At 38.4% G+C, this 25,781-nt stretch overlaps 1 protein-coding gene across 1 annotated transcript in view; it reads left to right on the plus strand.

Annotated features, from left to right (window-relative positions):
• The window catches only part of MTPN (myotrophin), a 40,282-nt gene that overhangs the window by 10,857 nt on the left and 3,644 nt on the right, over positions 1-25,781 (plus strand). Inside the window, exons 2-3 of the mRNA XM_031589812.2 lie at positions 15,120-15,233; positions 16,417-16,500. Of these exons, the coding sequence (XP_031445672.1) occupies positions 15,120-15,233; positions 16,417-16,500 (198 nt within the window). The remainder of the gene's footprint in view (positions 1-15,119; positions 15,234-16,416; positions 16,501-25,781) is intronic.

Consider the following 25,781-nt stretch of genomic DNA (forward strand, 5'->3'; position numbering starts at 1 on the left):
AAGTGAGTAGTTTCCACTGTTTATCGCTGAAATCTTAAATAGTTAAGAGTCTGGGGGAGAGTAACTACTTTCAGTAATGCAAATAATTCATACATATTCAAAGCTAGGATTGTAGCACAAGTTTCTAGAAAGTCTTGCTAGAAAACATTTGTTTTTTTTTTGCTCTACAAAACTATATCAGGTTTCTGTCTCTTAATAACGCTGATAAAACAACTGAAACACAGATGGCTCAGTAAGTCAATTTGTTTCTAGAATCATATTCTTTTGACTGAGACAAAGGACTTCAGACTGCATCCACTGTACAGTGGATAAGCTAGAAACTTGTTTACCACTAACAAATCCTGAAAAGAAGGCTATTTAAATACCTTTTTGTTGGCTTTATCAAAAATAAGTGTAAGGATGCCTATAAAAGCTTTTCAGTATATTTAAAATACCATATTAAAATAAGCAAGAACATCAGGTTCATAGTTCATTTTCTTAACTTGTGTTACCATCGATTGAGGCTTCTGTAAAGCAGAGGATTATATACATCAGTGAGAAAATAGTATCTATTTTTAAACATTTGGTTCTTCATCTGTCTGCTCTGGTTGTACTTGCAGGAAAATGTGTACTGGAGAAAACTCATGGTATGATCAGAACAGGTGTCTTTCAGGATAAACTAGTGAGTCTTCTAGAGGAAATGTGCTGAAATTCTTTGCCTGTTTTCAGCTTTTTAAATAGTGAATCTCAGATGGATGTTGCAGGCGAAGCTAATTGAAAAGACTAGATGTGAATTCAGAGCAACAGTGGAAACTTAGCTGGCTGCTGATGTCTGAGCATCTTCCACAGAGACTTAACTTTGTGTATTCTAGAAGTTCCATTGTCAGCATCTGTTAACTTGAAGAGGTAAGAACTTCTAGATCTTAAATTCTCTGAGTGGAAGCCACTATCCCACAAAATAAATGTAGGTCACTTGCCTCTGTTCAGTTATCCACAGACAACTGTGGTCTGCTCAAACCGCAGCTGGACAACTTTTGTAACAAACAGCATTTGCTTCACCACTCAGCAGCAGCAGTCTTTCTACTGCAGATTAAATGAGGTAGGGTTACATTCATTTATTTAGTGGACTGAAAATAAGTAATTTTCGAAAATACAGTACATCTTAATGAAAACCAGGATCTTGCACAAAATTGTTCAGTTGCCATGGGAAACTACCTACTTGCAGTTACCAAGTTGATTTCTTAGCCTTGGCAGAAATATACTGCTCTTATTTTTTATCTGAAGAAATCTGTTCCAAAATCATAAACAACTTGCAAGTTACAAAACTTGCAAACTTTCCTTCCCTTTCCCTCTTTGAACTTGACCCAACCTTTGAGTTATCAGTTGCTTAAATGTTTTCCATATTTGCATTTCTGCTTCCATTCTTAAGGTGAATATTGACTGGAAACAAGAGGGTTTATTTTTTAATAAAAATACAGCATAATATTCTTGTTGAATAGAATATATAGAGAAAACTAATACTTCTTTAGGTTTCTTCTGTTGTTTGCTGGATGGTTTTTGAATACATCAAGTTGAGGATGTGTTGACTTGATCTTTTTGTCTCATCCAACCAGTTCTTAGTTTTGCAATCCTTGAATTGTTGTATGTGATTTTTTTTTTTCTTCCTTTTACAGGAAAAAATATGTAAAAGTTTAAATAATGCTCCTTTTTGGCTTGTTATGTGGCGGTTATTTGACCTCTTTTCTTGTTCCTAATAAATTAAAAATTTCCAGATCTGTGAAAATAGTGGCTTGTTTGTACTAAATTGTTGTTTCTGTTAGCTTCAGGCTTGATTAGGAAGGTTGATGTGAGTACACTGCATTGGTAGCAATTTAAAACAAAGCCTGTTTCAGTAGTAGATGCAGATGGGTAACTTCTCTGGCCAGCAGAAACTGCTTCAGGCAAGTACTTCATTTCAGTTACCATGACAAAAATCTCCAGAGAAGCTCCAGGTAAGAGACTAATTTGTTGTCAGTACTAATTGAAGGTGTTTTGAGGCAGGAAGTCATTTTAATACTTGAAAACTAGGAGCAAGTTTTTCCTGGAGGGGGTGTCAATAGCTCTAGGTAAGTGAATTAATTTTAAGAGTGCATCCATCGGCAGTCTCAAAGGACCTGTGAAAGTTCTTGTAGATCTTAGCTGAATGAGCTTATACTAGAGGTCCCTTTCAACCTCAATTAATTCATGACCCTATACATCATGAAAGGAATGAAAACTTCTACCAAGTCAGTGCTGTTACTTGCCCCCAGGACTGTTCTCTAAGGGGAAGAAACTGTTGAACCGCAGTACCATCTCCAAAGACTGGAATGTTATGAATACTGTACTGAAGACATAAAGCGCAGACTAGGTGAAGAGTGTTATATAGTGAGCTCTTGTTAAGATCTGGTGTTTTATAATGATGTCAATGAACACATTTTACAGCAATAAGTATTTTGGAACAAAGTACTGTCTACAAATCCAACTTTAATGTCAGCAGAATGTGAATCACTTCATTGGCAGTCATTAGGTAAAACCTAGAGTTAGAAAATGGAAAATGGACCACCTCTAGTGGCTGATTAAAGAAGATAAAAGCTTTCTCCAAGAGGTCACATGAGGAATCTGATCTTTCTGTATATGAACCCCAGGAATGTTTCAGTAGAGAGAAAACTAAGATAGTAGCACTTGAGTTTTTAGAGTACATCTAAGCTATTTTTATGCTGCTGAAAATAAACAAAAACTTTTGTATTTTTTAGAACTTGTATAATCAATGAATATTAAGATGTTAAAATTATGAAATAAACAAGAATTAGGCGAAGTGGGTTATCATAACAAAAAGAGAATAGATAGGATGCTTACCTGTATCCTGGGTTTGCTTATGAAACTCCAGCAGAGTGAATCTCCAGAAGAGATCCTTCCCCACTGGAAGTCAGCTCTTAAATGGGTCTAGGAGAGGTGGAGCCAGGCTCCACCCCTTCTGGCAACACAGGTGAATTGCCTTCACCTGTGCTCCTGTAGCTGACTCATTGCTTGCCTCAGGTGATCAATCAGAGGTTCAGGCCATGATTCAGCAGTTCCCATACACTCTACCCCTTCACAATGTGAACCAATGATCAGGTTGATTAAAGGGTGAGCTTTTCCTAATACAGGGATCTGCTATATCATGATGCTTATACAATTTCCATTGCGATGCATGTTGGTACAATTCAAGACAAGTGATGATGGGTGAACATTAATATTCTTTTATAGGCCAGTGCTCAATGGTGTTACTGGAAGCATGCGGTTGTGAGGTGCAGGTCCATCCTATGTTCCATCAGTCCCATGTAGACCATCACCAGGTGTTGCATGTGATCTGACAGTAACACTGGAACACTTTGATGGCATTTTGTTCCTTCCGGTGATCCTGAAGGCTCAAAGACTCACGGGTAGTAATACAGACGTTTCAGGGGTACCAGGAGGGGAAGGTCTGCCCTCCAGGGCAAGACACAGGCCGTATTTCTATCTTGAGTCAACACTTCGGCTTGTACAGGGGCATGTCCCAGCTGCCTATACCACACCTTCTGGCCAGATGTCTGTGGCTGCATAACTATATCAGGCACCAAAGGAGGTGCCCTGATCTGCTACAGGGACACAATGGGGGTCCCTTTAGCAATGAAGATTGGAGTGTTGACCACAATATCAGTAGGCCATATACCTATTACTGGGGACTACTGAGCCTCCCACCTCCAATAACCTCCCCCAAGGTGCAAGTAGCCCACACCACTTCGGTCCTACCTGCACTTTCCAAAGCCATTTTCTTCTACGGGGGCCTGGATCTAAATTCTCAGGGGCAAGGAGCAGAAGGTTATTTTCATTACCAATCTGGGGTCTTACCTGATAATCAGTGCCTATAATTTGGATCCTAAGTGGGGTGGCCCATGTTGTCTGCAGCATTCACAGGGCACCGGGTCTGCTGTCTCAGGGCCTTTCATTCAGGTCCTGCAAGGTTTCATACAGTCTTTTTGTCCACTCCTGCAGGGACTGGGGAGTCTGTCTTCAGGGCAGCCTTAAGAATACCGTTGTAACATTCAATGAGTCCTGCCTCGGTTGGATTACATGGCAGGTGGAATCTGCATTCGATGTTATTTTCTTCTGCCCAGTGCTGTATTGTTGCACCAGTAAAATGAGTCCCTTGGTCGCTCTTAGGGCCTTGAGGTGTCCCGTAGGCAGACATCAGTTTAGTGAGTGCCTGGTTTGCTTTTGGTACTGGATAGGCCTGCAGTAGCCCACTTGCAGTGTCAATGCAGATCAGGGCATATCTTGCCCCCTCAGACCAAGGAAGGGACCCAATATAATCAACCTGCCATCGCTGGAGAGGATTGTGTCCTCTAGCAAGATGGGCTGTCATTTCAGGCATCGATCTCAGTCTCATCTTAGAGCAAGCGTTGCAATTCTGGCATGCCTGGATGATGTCAGGTAGCTGTATGGGCAGCCCCCATGCTTTAGCGGCTATCCACATTGTCTTTTGTCCCACATGCTGTAGCTTCTGATGTAACCAATGGGTGATGTTCTCAGATGGTGAATTCTCAATCCATCAAACTCAGGCCAGCGTGTCGGCTCCATCATTTCCCGATGACTGTAGAGGCTGATGACCAGAAACATGGTAGACACATATAGTCCTGTGTTTGACTGTATTCCATATGTCTAACCACGTGTCTTTGCTAAGTCCCTGAAAGTAACCTGCCATGCGATGTGGGGAGATACTTTCCATAACAGGTAGGGGACCCCATTTTTCAATGATAACTGCTAATTCATAATAGGGAGATGCCACAAATCCCGTGATCTGCCCTGGAATTATTTTATCTAGGGGGGTAGTATTCTTCCCCCTGACCCATTTATAGAAATTCCAAAGAAAGGGCACGATGTAAGTTTTAGTATTTTTTGCCTGCCTGGCTCACCAAGTGTATAATTAATGAATATTAAGATGTTATAATCATGACATAAACAAGAGAGTTAGGTAAAGCAGGTTATAATAACAAAAAGAGAACAGGTAAGATGCTTACCCATATCTTGTGCTTGCTTATGAAACTCCAGAAAAGATCCATCCCCGCTGGTAGTCAGCTCTTAAATGGGTCCAGTCTCCACCCCTTCTGGCAACACAGGTGAATTGCCTTCACCTGTGTTCCCGTGGCTGACTCATTGCTCGCCTCAGTTATCAATCAGAAGTTCAAGCCATGGTTCAGCAGTTCCCATACAGAGATCATTCTTCCATTTTAGTTCTGCTTGAGTCTTTAAAGGAAGTTACTTATGAATGAGGGTAGGTGGAGCTTGAGTTTTGTCTTCATCAGCTGATTAATTGAAGAACAATTAAGGAGAGACAAGCAGTAAAATTTTCTTTCTACGATGGAAGATCAGGCTCCCTTTTTTGGTGTCTTCAGATATAAATGGGACAATACCACAACCTTTCTAAAGTAAAGTTAAGAAACTTCAGGGGGCTTTCTTTGTATTTCAAGATGCACCCATGACTGTATGAAAACCTCTGAGTTGAGAGTGAATTCCATAGCTGGTACTTGGAAACGCGAAATGAGTTATCTGTAACAGTTAAACAAAAGGTGAGAAGAAAGTGGTCTACTGGAAGGAATGCAGAAACATTGTACAAATGTATGGGGTGGGGTGAAGATGTGAAAATCAAAGTTCAGCTGATGTTGAAATTAACAAGGATTCTGAAGGATATTAGAAGAGGCTAGAAGAGGCAAAGGAAGATGTGGACCACCTGGGGCTGAAGACCTGGTGATACATATGTAAAGGCCTTTTTTGCTGTTGCTGTTATTTGCAAGGCCTCAAGACCCACAGTCTATGTAGAGAGTCTATGGCAACGGGGTACTTTTGATATCATAGGAAGATGGAGTTAGGGAATGCCTTAGAAGCAAGCTGGGTATGCATCTGTCCATGGGATCAAATATGTGATGGATCTGAGGGTGCTGAGGCAACTATCTCTTGTCTTTGTGAGGCTGTTTGTTGTCATTGTTGCTAGATTGTGGTGGCTGGGGGGGGAATGCTGCTGATGATTCTCAGAAAGTAAACATAATGCTTGAAGAGTGGTGAGAAGGAAGGTGTGGGAAACTAAAGACTAGTCTGCTTAACTTCAGTCTCTATGAAGGCTATGGAGCAAGTCTTCCTTCTTGTTTAGCAAGACCTTTGTTACAAGCATACAGGGGGAGACTGCATCAAGTTCCATAATATGTGAACAGGTAAGTGAACTGTAAGGTTGGTGGAAAATTGGCTGAGCTGTGGGACTCAATAGGGTTATGATCAGCAGCATTACTTTTAAGTGGCACTTGTCTACCAGAGGCATCCATTAGGCGTTAGTTTTAGTAGTACTGCTTAGTGTCTTTGTTATGTCCTAGGCAATGGAATGCCTTTAACACTCAGAACAATAGTTTAGAAAGCAATAAACCCATGGCTGGGGTTTAATTAGGTAGGAGCTTTTCAGAAAAGAACTTCAGGGTCCTGATGGATATCAAGCTGCAGTTGAGTCTGCACTGTTTTCTTTTGTCTCACTGGAAGACAAGCAGCCAGCATATGAAGGAAATTGTTCTCTTCTCCTAAGTCTGCATCTGAGTACTTTGTCTGGTTCTTACTAGTTCAAGTAAGGTGTTGATGTATTGGAATGTGTCCAGAGTCAAAATTGTGCGGGAAGGTTTAATTGTCTTTCTGTAGCAAGAACAGGATACAAAGAAAGTTGCTTATAGGTGCACAATAAAAATATAAGAGGCAACCATTCCAACTGGAATATGAAAAATTTAAGTACTTTTTCCCTTTTATGTAACTGAACTGTGAGGATGATCTAGGTCTGAGAAAGACTGCTTAGAGTTTGTGGAATCCTCAGTCCTCATAGAAGCATGGGTCTCAGCTGTTCTGTATCCTGAGGAACCTGATCTAATGGGACCGATCTTGAGATGTTGGACTAGATAACCTCCAGAGTTGTCTTTCAGCCTTAAATAGGCTGTGATTCAATGAGTCTGTGATTCAGTGAGTCAGTAAACTCACAAGCGTGTAGTATTGAACTGTTGTTATATTTTTAGATTATTAGTCACATCTCAGGAAGTGTAGTGTTTGTATTTCCTCTCGCTAGTTCAAGTATTTCTGACCTGTGGATTGGTATAGCATCTTATGTTTTTACTGTTTGAGCAAGTAGAATAAGGGCAGAAGTTTTTACTTATAATGATCATTAAACTCACAGTGACTTCAGAAATTGTAGGATGACTGAAGAATAAAAATATGTAGAAAACAGGTTTTTTCCTTCAGTTGTTTTTTTCATTATTGTCCTTAAAGTTGTTTTCAATCAAGGGGCTGCAGTGCTAGAAAGAGAACTTCTGGGTTAAATGAGCCACAACTGAGAAGTGATAGCAGTAAACAGTTGGAAAGGCTATGAGGGTGCAACTGAAACATGAGCTAAACTGAATTTTGACAAATTCTTAAAATACAGCTATTTTCAGAATATAAATAGAATTATGATGATAACTTAGGTATTTTTATTTTTGGAGTATACTTGGGGGAGATTTTTTTTATTACTTTTTTTAAAGTAGCCTTTACCTGCGTGAATGAATCTCGAAGAAATGACACTGAGGGATGAATGAAGGGATGTGGACCGACTGAAACTTTCATGAGGAAGAAAGGGAGAATTGACAGAAGATTAATACACAGCAGTTCTCTCCCACACCTCTCATTGCAAGAAAGCAAGGTTGTTAGCTAAACCCTGCTTGAGCATACATTGGTTTTATTGGTTTTTTTTTTCCTCCCTTTTCCAGCTCAGTTTTGTATAAATTTGCTTTCCCTTCAAGGGACTGTCACTCTTACATGCTTTCGAAGCTCACATTATCTATTCCACTTAAAAACACAAAGCTTACTCTTTAGGCAGTGGTTTAGATGTGGCTAGGGTTATAAGGAAATAATTTTCATTCAGTGGATACCAGCAGAGGATATTTCATGGCAAAATCCGTCTTTAGATTTTATTCAACATGTACTGGTTTCATTTTACGAGGTTAAAATGAAATTTGCACACCCTACTGGTATTTTTAATTAGAAGACTTCTGAGTTCAAAATATCAAAATACAAGAAAGATTTTACATTCCAAGTGGAGGAGATCACTTCCATCGTTGTTGAGTGTGTCAAAGTTTACATAGCTATCTACGAGGAATTCTATTTAAAAGGCATCACGTGGAAAACACAAAAAGCAGATGCTGTTTGGAAATTTACCTGTTTGTTTTCAAATGTTTTTTTTTTTTTTCAGCATGGAATTTCTGCAGAAATTTTTTGTTAACTCCACACACTTGTAAAGTGCAGAATGTTGCTAACATTGGCTTGTAACATTACTTTATGCATCCTTCTGATATGAAGGCCATGCACCATCATGTGACAAAGAAACAAAAAAATATGGAATACTTTTATTACTTTTTTAATATTTTTAATACTTTTAAAAATATTTTAAATAATTTTTCTCTTTTGTCCTCAACTATTTGCCTACTGTTCTTATATTCAGGGAATCTCAATATTCAGAACCTGAGATGTTCCTGTTTTCTGTGAGTTGAATTATTATTGTTTTTGCTATAGATCTGTACAATGAGGTTGATTTGAAATATTGCTGGTAAACTGTATCTCAGTTCATCTTTTTGTTGAATATTAAAAACAAAGTTAGCTAGTGTGGACAAAGGCCTGTGGGAAAAACAGCAAACTACTGAGTGTTTGGAAACAGTATTCTCAAGATGCAATAAGATCTTCCTAAATATTTCAACCTTAGGATTTAAACTTTACAGAATGATGATTTCTCACTTTTTATTGTTCAAATGACACCAATGAAGTTATTGCTTTATCTAAAATGTAATTATCTGATATTCTTGTTATCTTATACCTCTTTTTATGCTAAGATATTGGAGTAATGAAACAGACTGTACAGTGAGTCCATCTTTTCCCAAGGTAATGAGGACTAGAATTACTCTGTAATGAAGCTCCTGTAGGATGCTTTCCTGCATTATAAGGACATCTGAGTGTATGGAAACTGGTTTTCTTAATTAAAGTCACAAGGAAAGAAATGTGTGAAATAGGGAGACAGTTATTTCTGCATGATAGGATAAGTACAGATGGGGATATAGATTTGTTTCTAAATTTGAAAGAGCATTTTAATGCCATCAGCATTACAGATATTGCTCTACTAATACAGTTAACCTATGCAATAGGATTTAATGAGGTCACCAGTTTCAGTTTCTATTCCTGTGGTAGAACTGTAGTGTAAATCCCAGCTCCTTATTTCTGGTGTGTTCGAGTGCCAAGTGGTGAATCAGGTGAAGGAACGTTTGTTTGGAAGGATGAAGTGATCAAGTGAATTCTCTGACTTGTTAGTTGCTTCACTGAATTCATTCAGCCCTGTCATTCATGTAAGGATAGGAAGGATCAAACTGTGGCTAGAAGTAGTGGTATTGTAACTATTACCCAGGAAAAAACAATACAAAATTAATTGAGCTAGATAGAAAGAATGTAGAAGTTTTCCCCAACACAGATGAACTGGGAAAGCCAAGGCTTTGCTGGAAAAGGGTATGAGACAGCGGGAGCTTTTGTGTAATTTTACTGACGAGAAAAGATAGAGCTAGGAATAATATGTTGGCCTGCAGATGACCTAGTGATAGAAGGTATTAAAAACAAACAAACAAACAAAAAAACCTGGAGAGTCCATGCAGTCTTGACCTCATTTCTTTTAACTTCTGCTGTCAGGTCTTGCAGGTTCTTGTGCCCAGCTCAGAGTCTGGGCTAGAAGTGATCTTTGTTGTGGTTAGTGAGTTAGAAATCTCTTAAACTAGCTTTGCACAGATCTGTGTAACTGGTGGTGTGCAATCAGGAGTATTGACGTTGTAAAGCTGCTTTTTGTCATCTTTCTACTTTGAACCATGTCAGGTAGTAACAGTTCCCGGTGGCTGAAAAAAAAACAAACAAACATGTCATACTCATATTCCAACAGGGCAAGAAGAAAAGATCAAAGCAGTAGACTGCTCAGCCTCACAGCAGGCCTCGGAATGACTGTGCAACATACTATCCTAGAAGACTTTTCCAGATCCGTAAGAGTGATTAGTAACAGCCAGCACAGATTAACAAGAGCAAAACATACCAGATAACCCAATTGCTTTCTGTGATTGTTTTCTCTGTTTTGGGTTTTTTTTATTGTAGTGGAAATGGGGGAAAGGGAGGGAGGAAATCATTTGGATACAATAAAATTCCATTATATATAATTAAGTACTGGGATAGGGATTCTGAACAACACTGTTAGGAGTTTCAAGGCCTGACTAGACACATTTCTGAGCAGTTTAATTTTAATTCAATTTGGACCTTGCTTGAATCAGGAGATCAGATTGAGACCTGCTGAAGACCATTTCAATCCAAACAGTTATGTCATTCTGAATCAGTGATTGTAATTTACCTTTTGCTCTTTATTTCTTTCGGGAGGAGGGGGCTGTATCTCGGGACTGATACTATATAATCATCAGTTGCTGAAATAGCGGAATGAAATACACCTTTATCAGATTAGCAGATGTCATTAAGCTGAGGGGAATTGGTTTATAACATGGAAAGTAGAACTGCTGTTCAGTGGGACTTCAAAAATACGTTGACAGAACCTCAAATTGTAGCAAAGACAAATGCAGTGTTTTCTTGGGGGTGAAATAACCTTCATCTGCTAATACAAGCTAGGGGCTAATTCTCTAGAAAACTGCTTCTCAAATAGAACAGGTGGACACAAATAGCACTGATTTTGCAGGATGTGCAGCTGGCTTTCAACAACCAAAGAAGTCCAGTGGTTTGAGAGAAGAGTCCAGCAAGTTTGAGAGAAGTGACTATTTCCTTGTCAGCACCTCTGAGCCCACACCAGTAGTGGTGTGTACAGTTTGGTGTTCTTTGCTGTAAGAGATGTAAACTGGAGTGAGGTCAGAGGGGGGCCACGTGTTGATGTTGAAAGGAGAATCGGATCATATGATACATAAGGACAATGTTTCTTCAATTTGAAGTAGGGACATTAGAAAGGAGATTAATAGCAGCTTTCTAGTATTAAATCCAGGCGTATAGAGAAAATGGAACAAGACAAGTTGCATGGATCACGAGTTTCAACGAAGGAAACTGAATGGACACAAGTGTGAAAATTAACCACTGCCGTAGTGAAGTAAAAGGTGCTGTACAGAGGGCTCTGTGAGGTTTTATAGTACTGAAATGGACAAGGCCTTGATTGAACTTCAAGGATAGCTCTTTTTTTGGGCAGGAGGTTGTACTAGATGATCTCTCATGGTTCTTTCTGACCTTACTTTTTCTATGATTGCTCTGTTTTTTTCTAACTATCTATTTGGTGTAATTCAAAACGCTGGACAAAGCTGAGGTATCAAATTAAGCTTATTTCACTACAAGCTCTTGTATAGAGGTTAGTGGAAGAATAAAGAGTTCATAATTTTGACAGTACTGACTTAAGAAATTATTTGGAACAGGTCTCTTTATGGGTTTAATTGCTCCACTGAGGGAAATGAATGTGGTGGTTGCTTTCAGAGGTCTTTATTATGAACCGTACTATTAGTTATTTAAAAAGCATGGAGAACTTATGAAGTATTTAGAGTCAAGCTTCAAGTTTTTGTTTTCCTTTTCCATTGAGTGTTGATAGCCAGTTTTCAACTAAAGCTGTTACTTTAAGTCCTTCTAAATGAATCATCTACTATTCTTCATGTATGCGAGTTTTCTAAGTAGAATATGAGATGATGTGTTGTAAACATCTTACATCCTTTCTTGTTTAGTAATTGGAGATTCAGAGAGAGGCTTTTCTTTACCTGTAATCAAATGTTAATAGAGAGGATTAAAGCAGATACCTGCTAACTGCTGGTTCTCATGTTTCATGCATTGAACTGTTTTTTGATGTTACTAAGTAGATTGTGACCTAGGTCTCTACAAAACAAAGAACATTAGTTTATGCCAGACTTAGCCTCAATTCTAACTAAGTAAACTCAGTGCATTCTGGAAAGTCATTAAAATAGCTGATGGTTTCTGTTTGCAAAGACAGATTCATTTCCGAGCTTTGTACTAGCATTTGCACAACTGTGAGTGAATTTGCAACTCTACTCTAGAAAGTTGACTTCTCTAGTGCATATTTACTTCTTGTTGGATAATACTATATACACAAAATGTTTGCTATGCAAAATGTGGTCTGTCATTTCTGACCAGTCTTTCAAAACTGAGAACCCATCTGCCCGTATAACTCAATATCTCTACCTGATAGCTGAACAATTACTTCAAATGCAAGAACGAGAGAATTCATTGAAGACAAAAATCACACCCATTTTAAATTACATTTAAAGGAGAATGGCATCTTGTTTAGATAATCTTTGACAACCTCATCTTGGATGTGTGATGTGTTCTACAATGCTGTCTAGCCAAGTAAAAAGCTTGTTGCAGCTGACTTTGACACCGATGTACTACCAGTTTGTATCATATATATGTATATTATTAGAACGTATCTTGGTTCTGTTGATTCCAGCTGAAATATTTTAGTGCTTTAGTTTGGGTTTGAATGCTGCTGATACTTCCTCAGTGCTATTGTTCATATCTGTGGTTGCATTTTGGGACATCTTTGCAGTGTCTGTTAGGTACTCACCTCTGTAAACAAGCTTTAATCATCTGTAAGGACAACTTAGGAAACTTGCTGCTTGGATGACATTGAAGTTCATTGTCCAGTAGGACTTTTTCATGTAACTAGTGTAGGAGAAAGCAGAAGAATCTGTTGTATATTATTTCAGAAGAAAAATATACTTTAGTGTAAGTCAAGAAGCCAAATATGTATCAGCTTAGAAAAGATGAGCTTTGAACTGTTGTAATTTTAAAACATGACTCTATAGTACAAAGAACATGAACTTTGTATTGTCTCCAGAGTTAGAGCTTGTTTGTCCTTCTCCCCTATTCCCTTTTTACTGTGTCTTTGCATGTGACAGATGTTACAGGTGTTTTAGGAGTATCTGCAAACATCCTGTGCTATTCAAATGCCAGTTGTTTTAAAATTGACAGGAAGTGGTGAGATGCAAATAAGAATGAGTGAAGTTTAATTTACTAGCTAAGGAAGCAGCACACTTAGCTTACGTGCCTTTCAGACTGATGTGACTCTTTGTATGCTGTTAGTGTATTGTGATCTGAATGATTTCTTTTTTATTTATTGGAACACATTTGTTAACATTCCCTTGCCAGTAATTTGTCCTGCAGTTTAGCAAAGCAAGGGAGGAGTTGCGTCACAAGACTTGTGGTGCTGATAACACTATTTAGCAAGTAATTTGTCACAGAGTTGGAATTGGGATTTCACGTAGTACTGTACAGTGTTGACTATCCATGGTTGAAGCTCTGGACTGTTTAGAGGTACAACACATTGCTGTTCTGAAGAAGATACATTATATTAAAACTTTTTTTCTGATGTCCAGCATTCTTTAGAATCTGTTGGTTGGTAAAAAAAAAAAAAAAAAAAAAAAAAAAAAAAAAAAAAAAAAAAAAAAAACACCTGTAGGTTTTCTCATGTTACTGCTTTGAAGCAGGAACATTCAATAATGCAAGAACAAAGTCCTGATTTCTGAGACCAGAAAACAGTATTCTAGTTAAACACTAGAAGCTAAACATTTGCTTTGACTTTTAGGGGAGCTTATTATGGAAAGAGTCAAATAGCCTATTGGAAAGGAGAAGGGAATTGCCTAGCCTCCATTGTAGAACTCTGGCAGTATAGAGCATCAAATACAGAATAAGATTTCTTTCTGACAGCCTGCCCTTCTACTCTCAGAAGAGAGCTGCTGTCTGGAAGATGCAGTTCACTCTATTATTTGAACTTGAAGAAATTTGAAACATTCGTGAGAGTATTTCAGAGGTTCTACAAAGAACTGCTGGTTTGTGCTGCAGCTGAAATTCTTTGATTGTTTTTTCTGTGGAGGCAGAAAACTTGAGGCAAGGTGCTAAATTTAGCTGCAACCTAAAATATTAAGCTCGCTTGCACAGATGAACAAGAAGTTACTTACCATGTAGCCTGCCAGTATTTGGTATTTAGTAATTCCTTGTCACTGAAGTGCAGCAAATCAGTTTATCCTTAGTTGCACAACCCAAGGTGAAGAAACAAAGCTGATTAGGCACTCAGTAAATTAAGTTTCTCCTAGGCCTTAAGAGATGTCTCAATCCGCAAATATGAGTGGCGTTAGAATGTAACTTCCTTTGTCCAAAGTTGGTTGGCTGTCTTCAGACCTCTGTTTAATATTATGGAATTGGAAAATGCAATGCTACTTATAAAATAGGATGGAAAGTTTCTTAACTGGTGTAGTGGAAATGCTAAGTCATGTCCTGAACCAGTGATTGAGCACCTGGTGGGAAGGCAGGGCCAGCTCACGGAAGCTCGGGTGCATGCAGTGCTCAGAAGGGGTGCAGCCAGGATCTACCCCCTTCACAGACCTCATTTAAGGGTTGGCAGTGGAGGCAATGGTATCTTGCTGGAGACTTCTGCCTACCTGAGGCCTTTTCCTTTGTTCCTGTGTCTACAGCTGCTGCATTTGGGCTTGTTCTTATTTGCTGTAGCCAGAGACTTTGCCACCCACTATTGTCGTGGTACTTTTCATCCCGTTACAGCATTACAATTGAGTTTTGGATTATGGTGGTTTATAGTCACTTGTTTACTAGCAAGATGTGATGCTTAGTTCTATGCATGTGACTTCTCTGTGTGCAGAACCTTAATGGGTGAAAAGCAGGGAAAGTAAATTAGAGTAGCCAGATAATTAAAATCCCAGTTAGGGGTAGGAGAAGCAAAGCAAATGAGCATTAGCATTTCTTCCATTCTCTGATTTTTTTTTTTTTTTTTTGTCAAGTTGCATAGTGCATTTGGGCACTCATAACCTGTGATGCAGTGTGGAAGAAGGAGCTGAAGCTGTCACAGTCTTAAATGTGCAAATGAAGAAGGAAAGGAAATCAAGCAACTTAATTTTTACTTTTGCTAGGCGATGCTTTAAATTTTTGGATGGAACTCTCTTCAGCGTATTGTTGAATTTCTTTTTCAAGCTCTTTTTGGTGTAATAACTCTTAATTTCACTTATGAATTGTTGTTTACATTCAAGGGAGAAGATGTCAACCGGACACTTGAAGGTGGGAGGAAGCCTCTTCACTATGCAGCAGACTGTGGGCAGCTTGAGATACTGGAATTTCTGCTATTGAAAGGAGCAGATATTAATGTATGTACATCAAAATTTATAATCGTCTGTGTTTTTTTTTCCCTCATGTAAGAGATAAGTGCTTAATTGATTACTGGAAGAGTTAGATGAAACAAGCAACTTGATGCATTTAAGAATGTTTGAGAAGTGGTCTCCTAAAGTTTAGAAGCTTAAAATCGCATTTAATAAATGTTCTAACACTTTTGTACACACATAGGGATAACTATCTATAAAAATTAATTTTAATTTGACAGTTATTAGAAAAATAGAACTGGCAATTGCATCTAAATGAAGATGTTATTAAATACTTAATGAATTTGTCTTCTGGAGTCCCTTCCAACATTATAATACATCCTTGACCAGGACAGGACCTACTCTGTTTAAATTGGTGTACTTCTCTCTTCATATTTTATTGATCTATTTGAGACATTCTTTCTTTGGGAAGCTTTGCCATGGCTTCACCTGCACAGTTTTGTGTCATTAAAAGATTTGTGTGAGTGTATGGCTCTTCAAAATGATATAGTCCTCCATTACATGAAATTTCTAAATACTTTAACTATACATTTCAAATCCTATGCTTTAGAACACCTGTATGAAAATTAATGTACATCTGTCTAATGTGCATAATATGAAAATGTACATTTGAGACATCTACAGAATGTCTCAAACTTTTTTTGGTTGCCTGGAGAGATAGGAATTTCCTTGGGAATACTCCTAGTTCTCCATAAAATGGAGGAAAAATAAGGACGTTTCATATGCTCCTTTTCTTATTCTTTCCAGGACCATAGTTCAGAGAGTTGAAATCCTGGAGAACATTTCAGGCCAAAGCAGCTTTCTGAAACTAGATTGTCTGAGAAATGGGAGAATTAAGGGTACTGTTTTTAAACTGACAAAACTTCTTATATGAAACATTGCAATTTCTGTCATTGGAAAAAAACAAATAACACCAAATATGAATTTGAACTTTTGGATTCTAAGCAGACTCAGGAGGAAAAATCTTACTGTTCCCTACCTACTTTTATGCCATGACTTTACCACAACTTTTATTTTTAAAAAAGGAGTAAAAATTTCTCAAGGAATGTATTTCTGGAAAATATTTTTAAATCTTCATTTCATTGTCAGAAAGACAAAACTAAAAAAATTAAGCAAAGCCTTTTAATGCTGTGTAAAATAGTTCTTCAAATAACTGTGTCTCAATTTACAGGCTCCCGACAAACACAATATTACACCACTCCTATCAGCAGTCTATGAGGGCCATGTTTCCTGTGTGAAATTGCTTCTGTCAAAGGTGAGATACAAATGTTTAGAAAAAGTTACCCATTCAAAGAGTATGATTTTTTTATTTTTTTTTTCCCAGTAAGATCACACCACTTCAGCTAGGTTCAGAGCATCAAACAAATGCTGTTTACATTACTGAAAGAGAGAAAGTACTCTTGTAATGGAAAAGTTAGTTGAAAGAAAGTTCTGTGACTTTTGCAGTGGAACAAGAGGGATAACAACCACTAAAAATACTGTGAACTCTAGCTGAGAATTTAAGAGAGAGAACTGAGAGCACATCAGGCAAGAATACAGTATATTTGTTCAGAAGACAGAGCAGGATTTAGCTCTGGCAGCTGCTTAGGTGTCTTATGATGGAGTCTCCAATGAAGTTGTGCAGAGGAGTGTTTTCCCTCTGTTTCTGCCAGGTGGATGAAAACCCATCTGGGTTGGAAAAGTAAAAGTAAGCAGGAAAGTAGCAAATTCTTTCTGCTATAAAGCTTGTAAATTTCATCCAGAACAGAGTAGTCTTAATCTGTTTCTAGTCTCCTTTTGATTCGTGTTACAAAGGTGATCTGCTTTACGAAGCAGTATTTAATTGTAGAAATGTTTTGTCTCTGTTCATACATTCTCTTTCTTGCTATGCCTCACTTCCTTTGAAGACAGGAGGTTTAAATTGTGTTTTCAGTATGCAAACATACCTGAATCAATCAACTAAAGGATTATAGATTCCTTGCTATGCATAACGTCATCTTCTGTGGTGAAATGGTTCCTCTTAACTGCCTTGACGCTATATGTGGGTCATCTTTCTCTTCTTTGCATCCCTAACCCTGTCTAATGTTAATTTATCTTTCTGTGAAGAAATGCTGTGACTTTTAATTTAGGATTCAAATTTGCTGCGATGACTGATCTGTGAATTCAGATAAACGAAGAAGAAAAGGTTTTCATAACTAGATTACAATTCTAACATTTTTCAGTATTTCTCCTCATGGCATTCATGAAACAGTGTTTAATTTGCTGGACAAGGTATATCATCTAATCATTTAAGAGAACACTTTGTTTCCTTTCTGAGCATCTGCTCTGTTCAGAGCTGAGGCATGTAAGTACAGACTCTTGTCCTCATGTCGTCTTGTCTGATTCAACAGCATTTTTGATACAAGCCTCAGTTCTTGAAACTTACTTTATTCATAAGCAGACTAGTAAATTTTCATATCGTTTTGTTACCTTGTTCCATGATGTTAGTCTTATTGCTAGCTTAGAAGGCTTCATATTCTCTTTTGTAGTGAAGGCTCCCTTCAAAAGTAGTCCTTTGCAACAAAGTCCCCACATAATCCATAACCAGAAGGATCTTAATATCTTAAAGGACAGTGTACATTCTGTGTAAATACTTTGTTCTTCAAACTGGAAAGAATGCAATTCAAAGCTACCAAATATTCTCTGCCTTGGATTCCAGTGGTCAAATGTTTAATTTTCTTTATTTCTCTTATGTGATTTCCATCATACAGCTTGTTGTAATTTTACGAATGTTTGATACAGTTACTCCAAGCAGTAAACTGCTAATGAATTGAATCACTAGAAGTCGCTTTTCTGCCTAACGCTCAGAATGCTATTGAAATGTACTGAATGCTATTCAAGGGAACGTATTATGAGAGAACTTCTAGAGGTGCAGGTTTTCAACTCATAAAATTTAAATTATTTGTATGGAGTTAGCAGATACAGTACATTACTGACCTCTGCTTTTTAAACGTTAAATCAAGTTAATAGCTAGTGTTCCCACATGGCTGCTTTTTCTTGTTGATTAATAGTTATTGTGGCTGTAATGCTCAGAGTGTCAGTGAGTTAATTTCAGGATTTCTATGTTATTTTAGTGTATGGTTTTGTATTAAATTGAATTTGCATCAGTGTTCGTCTGGCTCTGTTTGATTTTTATCTTGTACTGAAATGGGAAATACAGGCCTTGATGGTAAGTTCTGTGTTAATTTAAAGAAAAAGTGTGGTATAAATCTTTACTAGTGCATCAGTGTCAATAATATAAAGGAATGCCTTTTTCACTTGTTGTATTTCTTACCATTTCTATTTTGAAGTGCTTTGTTATTCTGAATACTGGTATCCATAATGCAGTCCCATGTTACAGCTAAGCCAATGCCAGGAGAACAGGGGATTCTGTTCAGTCATTTAATACTATTCCCTGCATGTTTTAGCTGCTTCCTCACAATAGCCCTGGCATTGTGTGGTGTATGTATGTCACTGACAATGACAGTACCTGTCACTTGTCCCTACTGCAAGTTATTTTTCTGTAGCCAGAGTCCTGCAAATTGAGCTCTTCGAATTTAAGTTATATTGTAAATTTAGTTCCTTGCATTAGTTACTGGAATTGGAGAAACACTGATCCAACTCAACACAGAACAGAACTAATTTCAGTTTCACTTCTGTTGTTACCTTAGGACATTTTTCAGTGCTCTTGCACTGTGACATACCTGTTCAAGAGAGCTGTCTCCCAGGTTTATTTGTAGTTTTTGTAGGTGTGCAATTAGAACTCAGTTTGTCTGTTTTACAGCTCACCTAGTATGTGTGTTGCTGTCTTGTGAAGGGCAGATACTTGCTTGTTGCTGTGTACTGTTTGCTTACTTTGTTGCATCTGTTGTGACAATGTTGTTTGGGTTTTTTTTTGTAGAGGATGGATGAATTTCAGATAAAATTTGAGAATAAGAAAAAAGGAACAGATGTGATAATTAAGCTGTAATCTCTCTAGCTGGCTCTTTGGTATATTTTATGCCCGTGTTTGCCTTTTACCATCACTTCCAAAGACACAAGTTGCTTCATTTTCTCCCTTGCCGCACTTCATGATTATTCTTGAATATCTATTGGGGAAAATATTTTCACTAAATACTGAAAATCTTTATGAAGAAATAGGGGGCAGTAACACTCCAAATGCACAGTGGTTTTGTTTAATAACAAGGTTTTGACCTTTGTATAGAAAATAATATTCAGCTATAATTATAGGAGGAATGAGACTTTAAGGAGGTGAGAGTGAAATAGGTTATTGAAAAAGTAGCTATTGCTACATGCTCAGTGAGAAGGAATTTCACTGGTAGGGATAATGAAGTCTAGAATATTATGCTTGCTAGAACAGTGTATACCATGTTATGCTACTTATCCTCTAATGCATTTTCAGGGAAATGGAACTGATTACTTTCATATGAATTTAAATTTCCTAGGCCTTACTTCCTTCCTCTTCCTTCTTTCTTCTTATGAATGCATTAAATTATGTTTTGTGTCAACCACAACTTCAAATTATGACATAGCTAACATTTTCTAAACTACCTGCAGGTCCCATGGCATTTGGCTACGTACTAAAATTTGAACACTGTGAAAACTCCAATGTAGAGTTCCTTCCTTAATCTTGTGCATTTTGTAATAACTTATGATAGTTTCACACCAGTACGTAGCCAAGCTCCACTGTGCCACTTCACTCTGCTTCATCAGAAGGATGGGAAGAAAATAAGATGGAGGAAAAAAAGTCATTGGTTCATATTAGTAGTGGGAGACTACTCATAAATGATTGTCGTGGGCAAAACAGACTTGGCAGGAGGAAATGATTGCTTTTTATTGTGTATTGGTAACAGACGAGCAGTGAGAACAGAAGGCAAACTAAGAACACCTTTACCCACCATCCACCCTTTTCTACCCTCTTCCTCACAAGGGCACAGGGGAACAGACAATGAAGGCTACAGTCAGTCTGTAACACTTCATCTCTATGCTCTTTCATGATTACTCTCTGCCCCTGCTCCACATGAGGTCCCTCCCACAGATTTCTGTCCTTCTCAAACTGATCCTACATGGGCTTCCCACAGGTTGCAGCTTTCTGAGCACTGTACCTTCCAAGCACTGTACCAGCGCTGCTCTGTGCTGCAGGGCCTATCCTTCAGGAAGTGTTCCAGCTGCCATGGGTGGCAGCTCCCCTGGACCTTTTGTTTCACTGTGGGGCTCCTCTCCATGGGCTGCAGCTCTGGTCTGGAATTGCTCTTGTGGTGGCTCTCCATGGGCTGTGACTCCTTCAGGACATGTCCTCTGCTGCACTGCAGGCCTCCTCCATGGCTGCATGTGGAGATCTGTTCCATGTGGTTCCCGTGGGCTGCAAAGAACAGCCTGCTCCTTCATGGGCCTCTCCTGGGCTCCAGAGGACTTCTGTGCACCTGGAACACCTCCTACCCTACTTCTGTAGTGACCTTGCTGACTGAAAGGCTGTTTCTCTCACTCCTCTCTCCCAGTCACTGTCATGCAGCAGATTTTTCTTCAGTTTGCTCTCCCAGAAGCACACCCAGCACTGCTTGTGGTTCAGCTCTGGCAGCAGAGGGTCTCTTTTGGGGCCATCCCTAGCTGCCTATGATCTGCCATGGGTCAGTTGTTCAGCACTGTACACACTGTACCTCTGCAGCTCTCTCCCATTAACAGGACGTTGTAGTGTAAACCCTACAGATACGGTGACTTCAGGAATTGCAGGATTACTGAAGAACAGAAATTCAGATTTCTGTCTTTGGAAGGATTTAGCTCAAAATTACTTAGATTCTCTGCAAGCATTTAAATAGTGGTGTTCTGTGAAAAGGCAGATTAACCCTGTAACATTTGATTTGACCGTGGAAAGTAAGAATATTCATCAGAAACAGTGAAGTGCTATGAAGAATCACTTGATGGAATTTCCTACTAGGTTGTATAGAAACTATTTGAAATATTATTTAATATTAGTGATTACAAATGAGTATTCCAACAAGTTGAAGCAATAATTATTACAGCTGTTTGTTTTTTCTTCAAGTTTTTACTATGTTGGTTGCATATACTTAACTCCCCATGTTTTATTTGTGTAGTATTTTCTTCTATTCGTGAAACACTGCAAAAACAAGTTACTTTGAACTTAATCATAAAACCATATGTGAACTGTGGCTTCACATGTTGCCATAGTTCATGGTGATACTTAAGTTCAGACACTTTTTTGTGTATGAAATCAGATATAACCTAGATGTGGTTATTTTTTGTAAACAGTTTGACTTCACTGTTTGAAACAAAATGCTGGTTGCACTTTGCTGAAAATGTATTACAGTATATTAGAAGAAAACAGTGTGAATGTAGTTAGCTTCAGTCTAAAGAGCACTTTCCATTTGAAGTTCAAAGATACGGCCTCCTGTCTTACTACTGCCTTAACAGTAATTATTTTTATCAATTTTACAGTATTTCTTCCGGGACTGAGACAGTTTAAAATATCTGTGGTCATTTTAAACAATGAAGTGGTTTGCAGCAGACAGTGCTTTTAAAGAAGGGCAGAACTGTCATATCTCACGTTCAGTTCTTTCACTTCTGCCTTTTCACTATTATTAATGTTAAGTAACGTACTGTTTGAAGATATTCTACTCTTCCGGAGAAAATGAATTCTCAGTAGCTTTTGACAAATATGGAAATGAATTGCCTCAAATACCAGATGTGTGTTTAGCTCACATTACAAGGGAAAAGTAAAAGCCTTCTACAAAACAAAATAACAATTAATGAGTACTATTAGCTAAGGAAATAACTTCAATTTCCTTTTAATTTTTGCAGGGATAGCAGAGATACTTAAGTTTTTCTGCATTACAAGTAAGATTTAAATTGTTTCATGTTCTTCATGCACATTTCTCATGTGAAAAGATTTTTTTTCTCGAGTGTATTGCAGGGGAAGCCAGTGTGATTACAATGGACAATCAGTTTGAATGCTCCAAAAGAAGGTCTCAATTTGTGGCAAAGTTCTTATAACAGAATACTTCTAATGTTTTGTAGCATATCTAGCAACTTGATCTCTGCTGACTGCTAAAAAACAGTTACCTAATTCATGTGGATTTGGATTTTTTTTATTTAGCACCTTTTTTTCCTCTGAGAATGGTAGAATGGATGTCTTTGGAGAAAAATAAATTTCTTTTACTACTTTGGCTCATTTATTCCTCTGCTGTATTAGGGATTTCAGAGGCTCACATCTACATAGAAGTTTGCAAGCCTACTGACGTTAGAATGTGTTCAGAAATTTATTGTCCAGGAATGTATCCTGGAGCGTCTCTCCTATGAGGAAAGGCTGAGTGAGCTGGGTCTGTTTAGCCTTGAGAAGAGAAGACTGAGTGGAGACCTGATCCAGGTCTATAAATATCTAAAGTGTGGGGGGCAGAGTGGCGAGGCCAGACTCTTTTCAGCAGTATGTGGAGACAGGACAAGGGGAAACGGCTGAAAACTGGAGCATAGGAAATTCCGCACCAATGTGCGCAAGAACTTCTTTACGGTGAGGGTGACGGAGCACTGGAACAGGCTGCCCAGGGAGGTTGTGGAGTCTCCTTCTCTGGAGATATTCAAGACCCTTCTGGACACCTACTTGTGCGACCTGGTGTAGGGAACCTGCTTTGGCAGGGGGGTTGGACTCAGTGATCTCTGGAGGTCCCTTCCAACCCCTACAATTCTGTGATTCTGTATCCACATCCTTTTTCAACCAGCTGCTGTTTGCCTCCATAACTTCATCTGGAACCTGGAAGTTCACTCCTTGCTGTGTAAATCAGCCTTCTACTGGCTTGCTTCATCAGAGTATTTCCAGTTCCAGTGAATTTAGTAACAGCTCTGTGTTGACTGTTTGCCTTTTTTTTCTGAACTGCAGGTATACGTTTCTTAACTACTGTGCTCCCTGCAACATGTTTTAATACTTGGTATTATAAGAGTGCAAACATTCTTGTTTGCTGTAATTATCCTGCCAAACAGGTTTTAGTGTGTGAGTGCATATATAAATATATATATATATACATACAGGAAAAGAATATATACACACACACAGGAAAAGAGACTTAATGTAAGAGATTAATATGTTTTTTACTTCAAGGAAGTAGAGAGTACTGTGGAATCTTTTGCTTTTATGAACTTTTAATTAAATTTGCTTCCTGGCAGTGCTGTGCTTCTGAAAATTAAAGTTATCATGACTTGAACTTTATTATTTCCTTCTCCTATTGAATGCAGGCAGGAATCTTTCTGTCTAGCTTTGGGGCCATTCTCCTAACTTAAGAACACCGACTTTATTAAACGATGTCTTCCTTAAGTAGTTGCGGCCCTCCTATCCTACATTCAGTAAAAATGTTTTTAAAAACTTCAAGTTTTGTGTTTTTGTAACTTCTCTGAAGTACAAATACATGATGGCTATTCTGAAACTAATGTCTCCTATTTAATTATGTAGGCCCGTGTTGTCAAAGGTGGATGTTGGTGGTATGGCAGTAGAGGTTGCACCTTCCCACCAGTATTCCATTAAACTTTGCTGCAATGTGACAGATGACAGCAGAAGGGCAGCCTGTCAGAGTGATGTCTGACATGAAAGTGTATACGAACCAAAGGTGTGTCATATTTGCATTGCTTGCTGAACCAAACAGAAGATGTGACCGCAGTGAGCAGTGGCAATAGTAGATAACCTACACTAGTGCAAATTTGTACAAGTACAGCTTGCAGGCTCTTTGTCACTGGTTTTTCATCACTGGCTAATGCATACCTAGTGGTGACTATATTAAAAAAGAGTATTTTGTAGCATAGAGTTTGGTCTATCAAATAGTGATATTGTACTCTTTGTAGCTATTGTAGTTTCCTTGGAAATAAATAGGAGGTATTACTTTTGAAACAACCTTATATAAGACAGTAAAACAGTCTTATCTCTTCACTAAAAGCTCTTGTAAGTTGTCTTTTAATCCTAAATATTGTATGCTGATGGAGAGTTCTGCAAGTTGTGAAAGCTGTAATTCAAGGTGAAGGATAGGTCACTTACTGCATATATGGCATAGAGATGCTGTCTAGAGGGATCTAGAATGCCTTGAGAAGGGAACCTAATGAGGGCCAACAAGGCCAAGTGTTCAATGTAGGTCAGGGTGATTTCAGATACGTCTACAGACTGGAGGAAAAACTTGTTGAAAGCAGCCCTGTGCAGAGGTGCTTTGCAGTACTGGTGGATGAAAAGCTGGACAGGAACCAGTTGTGTGTGCTTGCAGCCTGAAAGACCAACTTTATCTTGGGCTGCGTCAAAAGAAGAAAGGGTAGCAGGGTATGAGAGGTGATTATCTCTCTATACTCTGCCATGAGGAGTACTGCATCCAGGCCTGGGGCCTCCAGTACGAGAAGAATGTGGAGCTGTTGAGCAGGTCCAGAGAAAGGCCACAAAGATTATCAGAGCACTGGAGTACCTCTCTTATGAAGGAAGCTTGAGGGAGTTGGGTTTGTCTAGCTTGGACAAGATAAGGCTCTTGGAAGATCTCATTGCAACCTTCCAGTTCTTGAAGGGAGTTTTTAATCAAGAGGGAAACTGTTAACTCAGTACAGCGGTGATAAGAAAAGGGAAAATCGCCTTAAACTAAAAGAGAGAAGATTAAGCATAGATGTTAAGTGGAAACTTTTTGCTCAGAGGATGGTGAGGCACTGGCACAGGCTGCCCAGAGAAACTGTGAATGCCACATCTGTAGAGGTGTTCAAGGCCAGATTGGATAGGACCTTTGGCAGCCTGATCTGGTGGGTAGCAGCCTTGCCCACAGAATGAGAGTTAGCACCAGATGATCTTACCCAAGCCATTCTGTGATTCTTTAAAGAAGCTCTTGAATTTCTAAGTCCAGTGTGTTCTCAGAAAACTGTGGGATGTCCTTTATGATCAGTTTGTCCATTTTCTTCCATGTAGTGTACAGGAAGGTTAGATTTGTACTTATTCCATGAACAGGTAATACATGAAACTGAGGACAGAACTCTGCAACACGTGTTCTTGCCAAAGTACGCCTATATGCAGTGTTCTTCCTGTCAATTCACTGAACTAATGTAAGAATGCTTATCTTTCATGACGAAATGTTTTGGAATCTTCACTTATTTTGAGGAAACATCTCTTTCTTGGTTTCTTGTTCTTTATTCTCTAGTACTTTTAATTATTAATTTAACTATTCTTTTATAGTTTAGTTTGGGTTTCCATTTTTATGTATATGACTAAACAGTGCTCAAAACAAACATGACTCTTTCCTTTTGTTATTTTTTCTTGTTTGCCTTCTATATTTTTGGTACTGTCTGCTTCTGTGCTTACTGTTCTCCTACTGCCCACTTGGCACATTTCTGTTATCCTCTATGAAGTATTGACAGATCTGTAAGTAAATTGTTGTATCCTTCTATGTTTTTTGTTGTTTTGAAGATAGGCATACAATATTTAAAAAGCTTCCTCACTTTTGGCTTTTGTGATATTCTCTCCAAGTAGCAATAAGACTTTTTATTTTCCTTTCACAGAAGTGTGATGCTAGATGGATGTAA

The sequence above is a fragment of the Phasianus colchicus genome, chromosome 1 (assembly GCF_987193195.1).
Source record: "Phasianus colchicus chromosome 1, bPhaCol1.hap1.1, whole genome shotgun sequence".
NCBI classification, from domain to species: Eukaryota; Metazoa; Chordata; class Aves; order Galliformes; family Phasianidae; genus Phasianus; species Phasianus colchicus.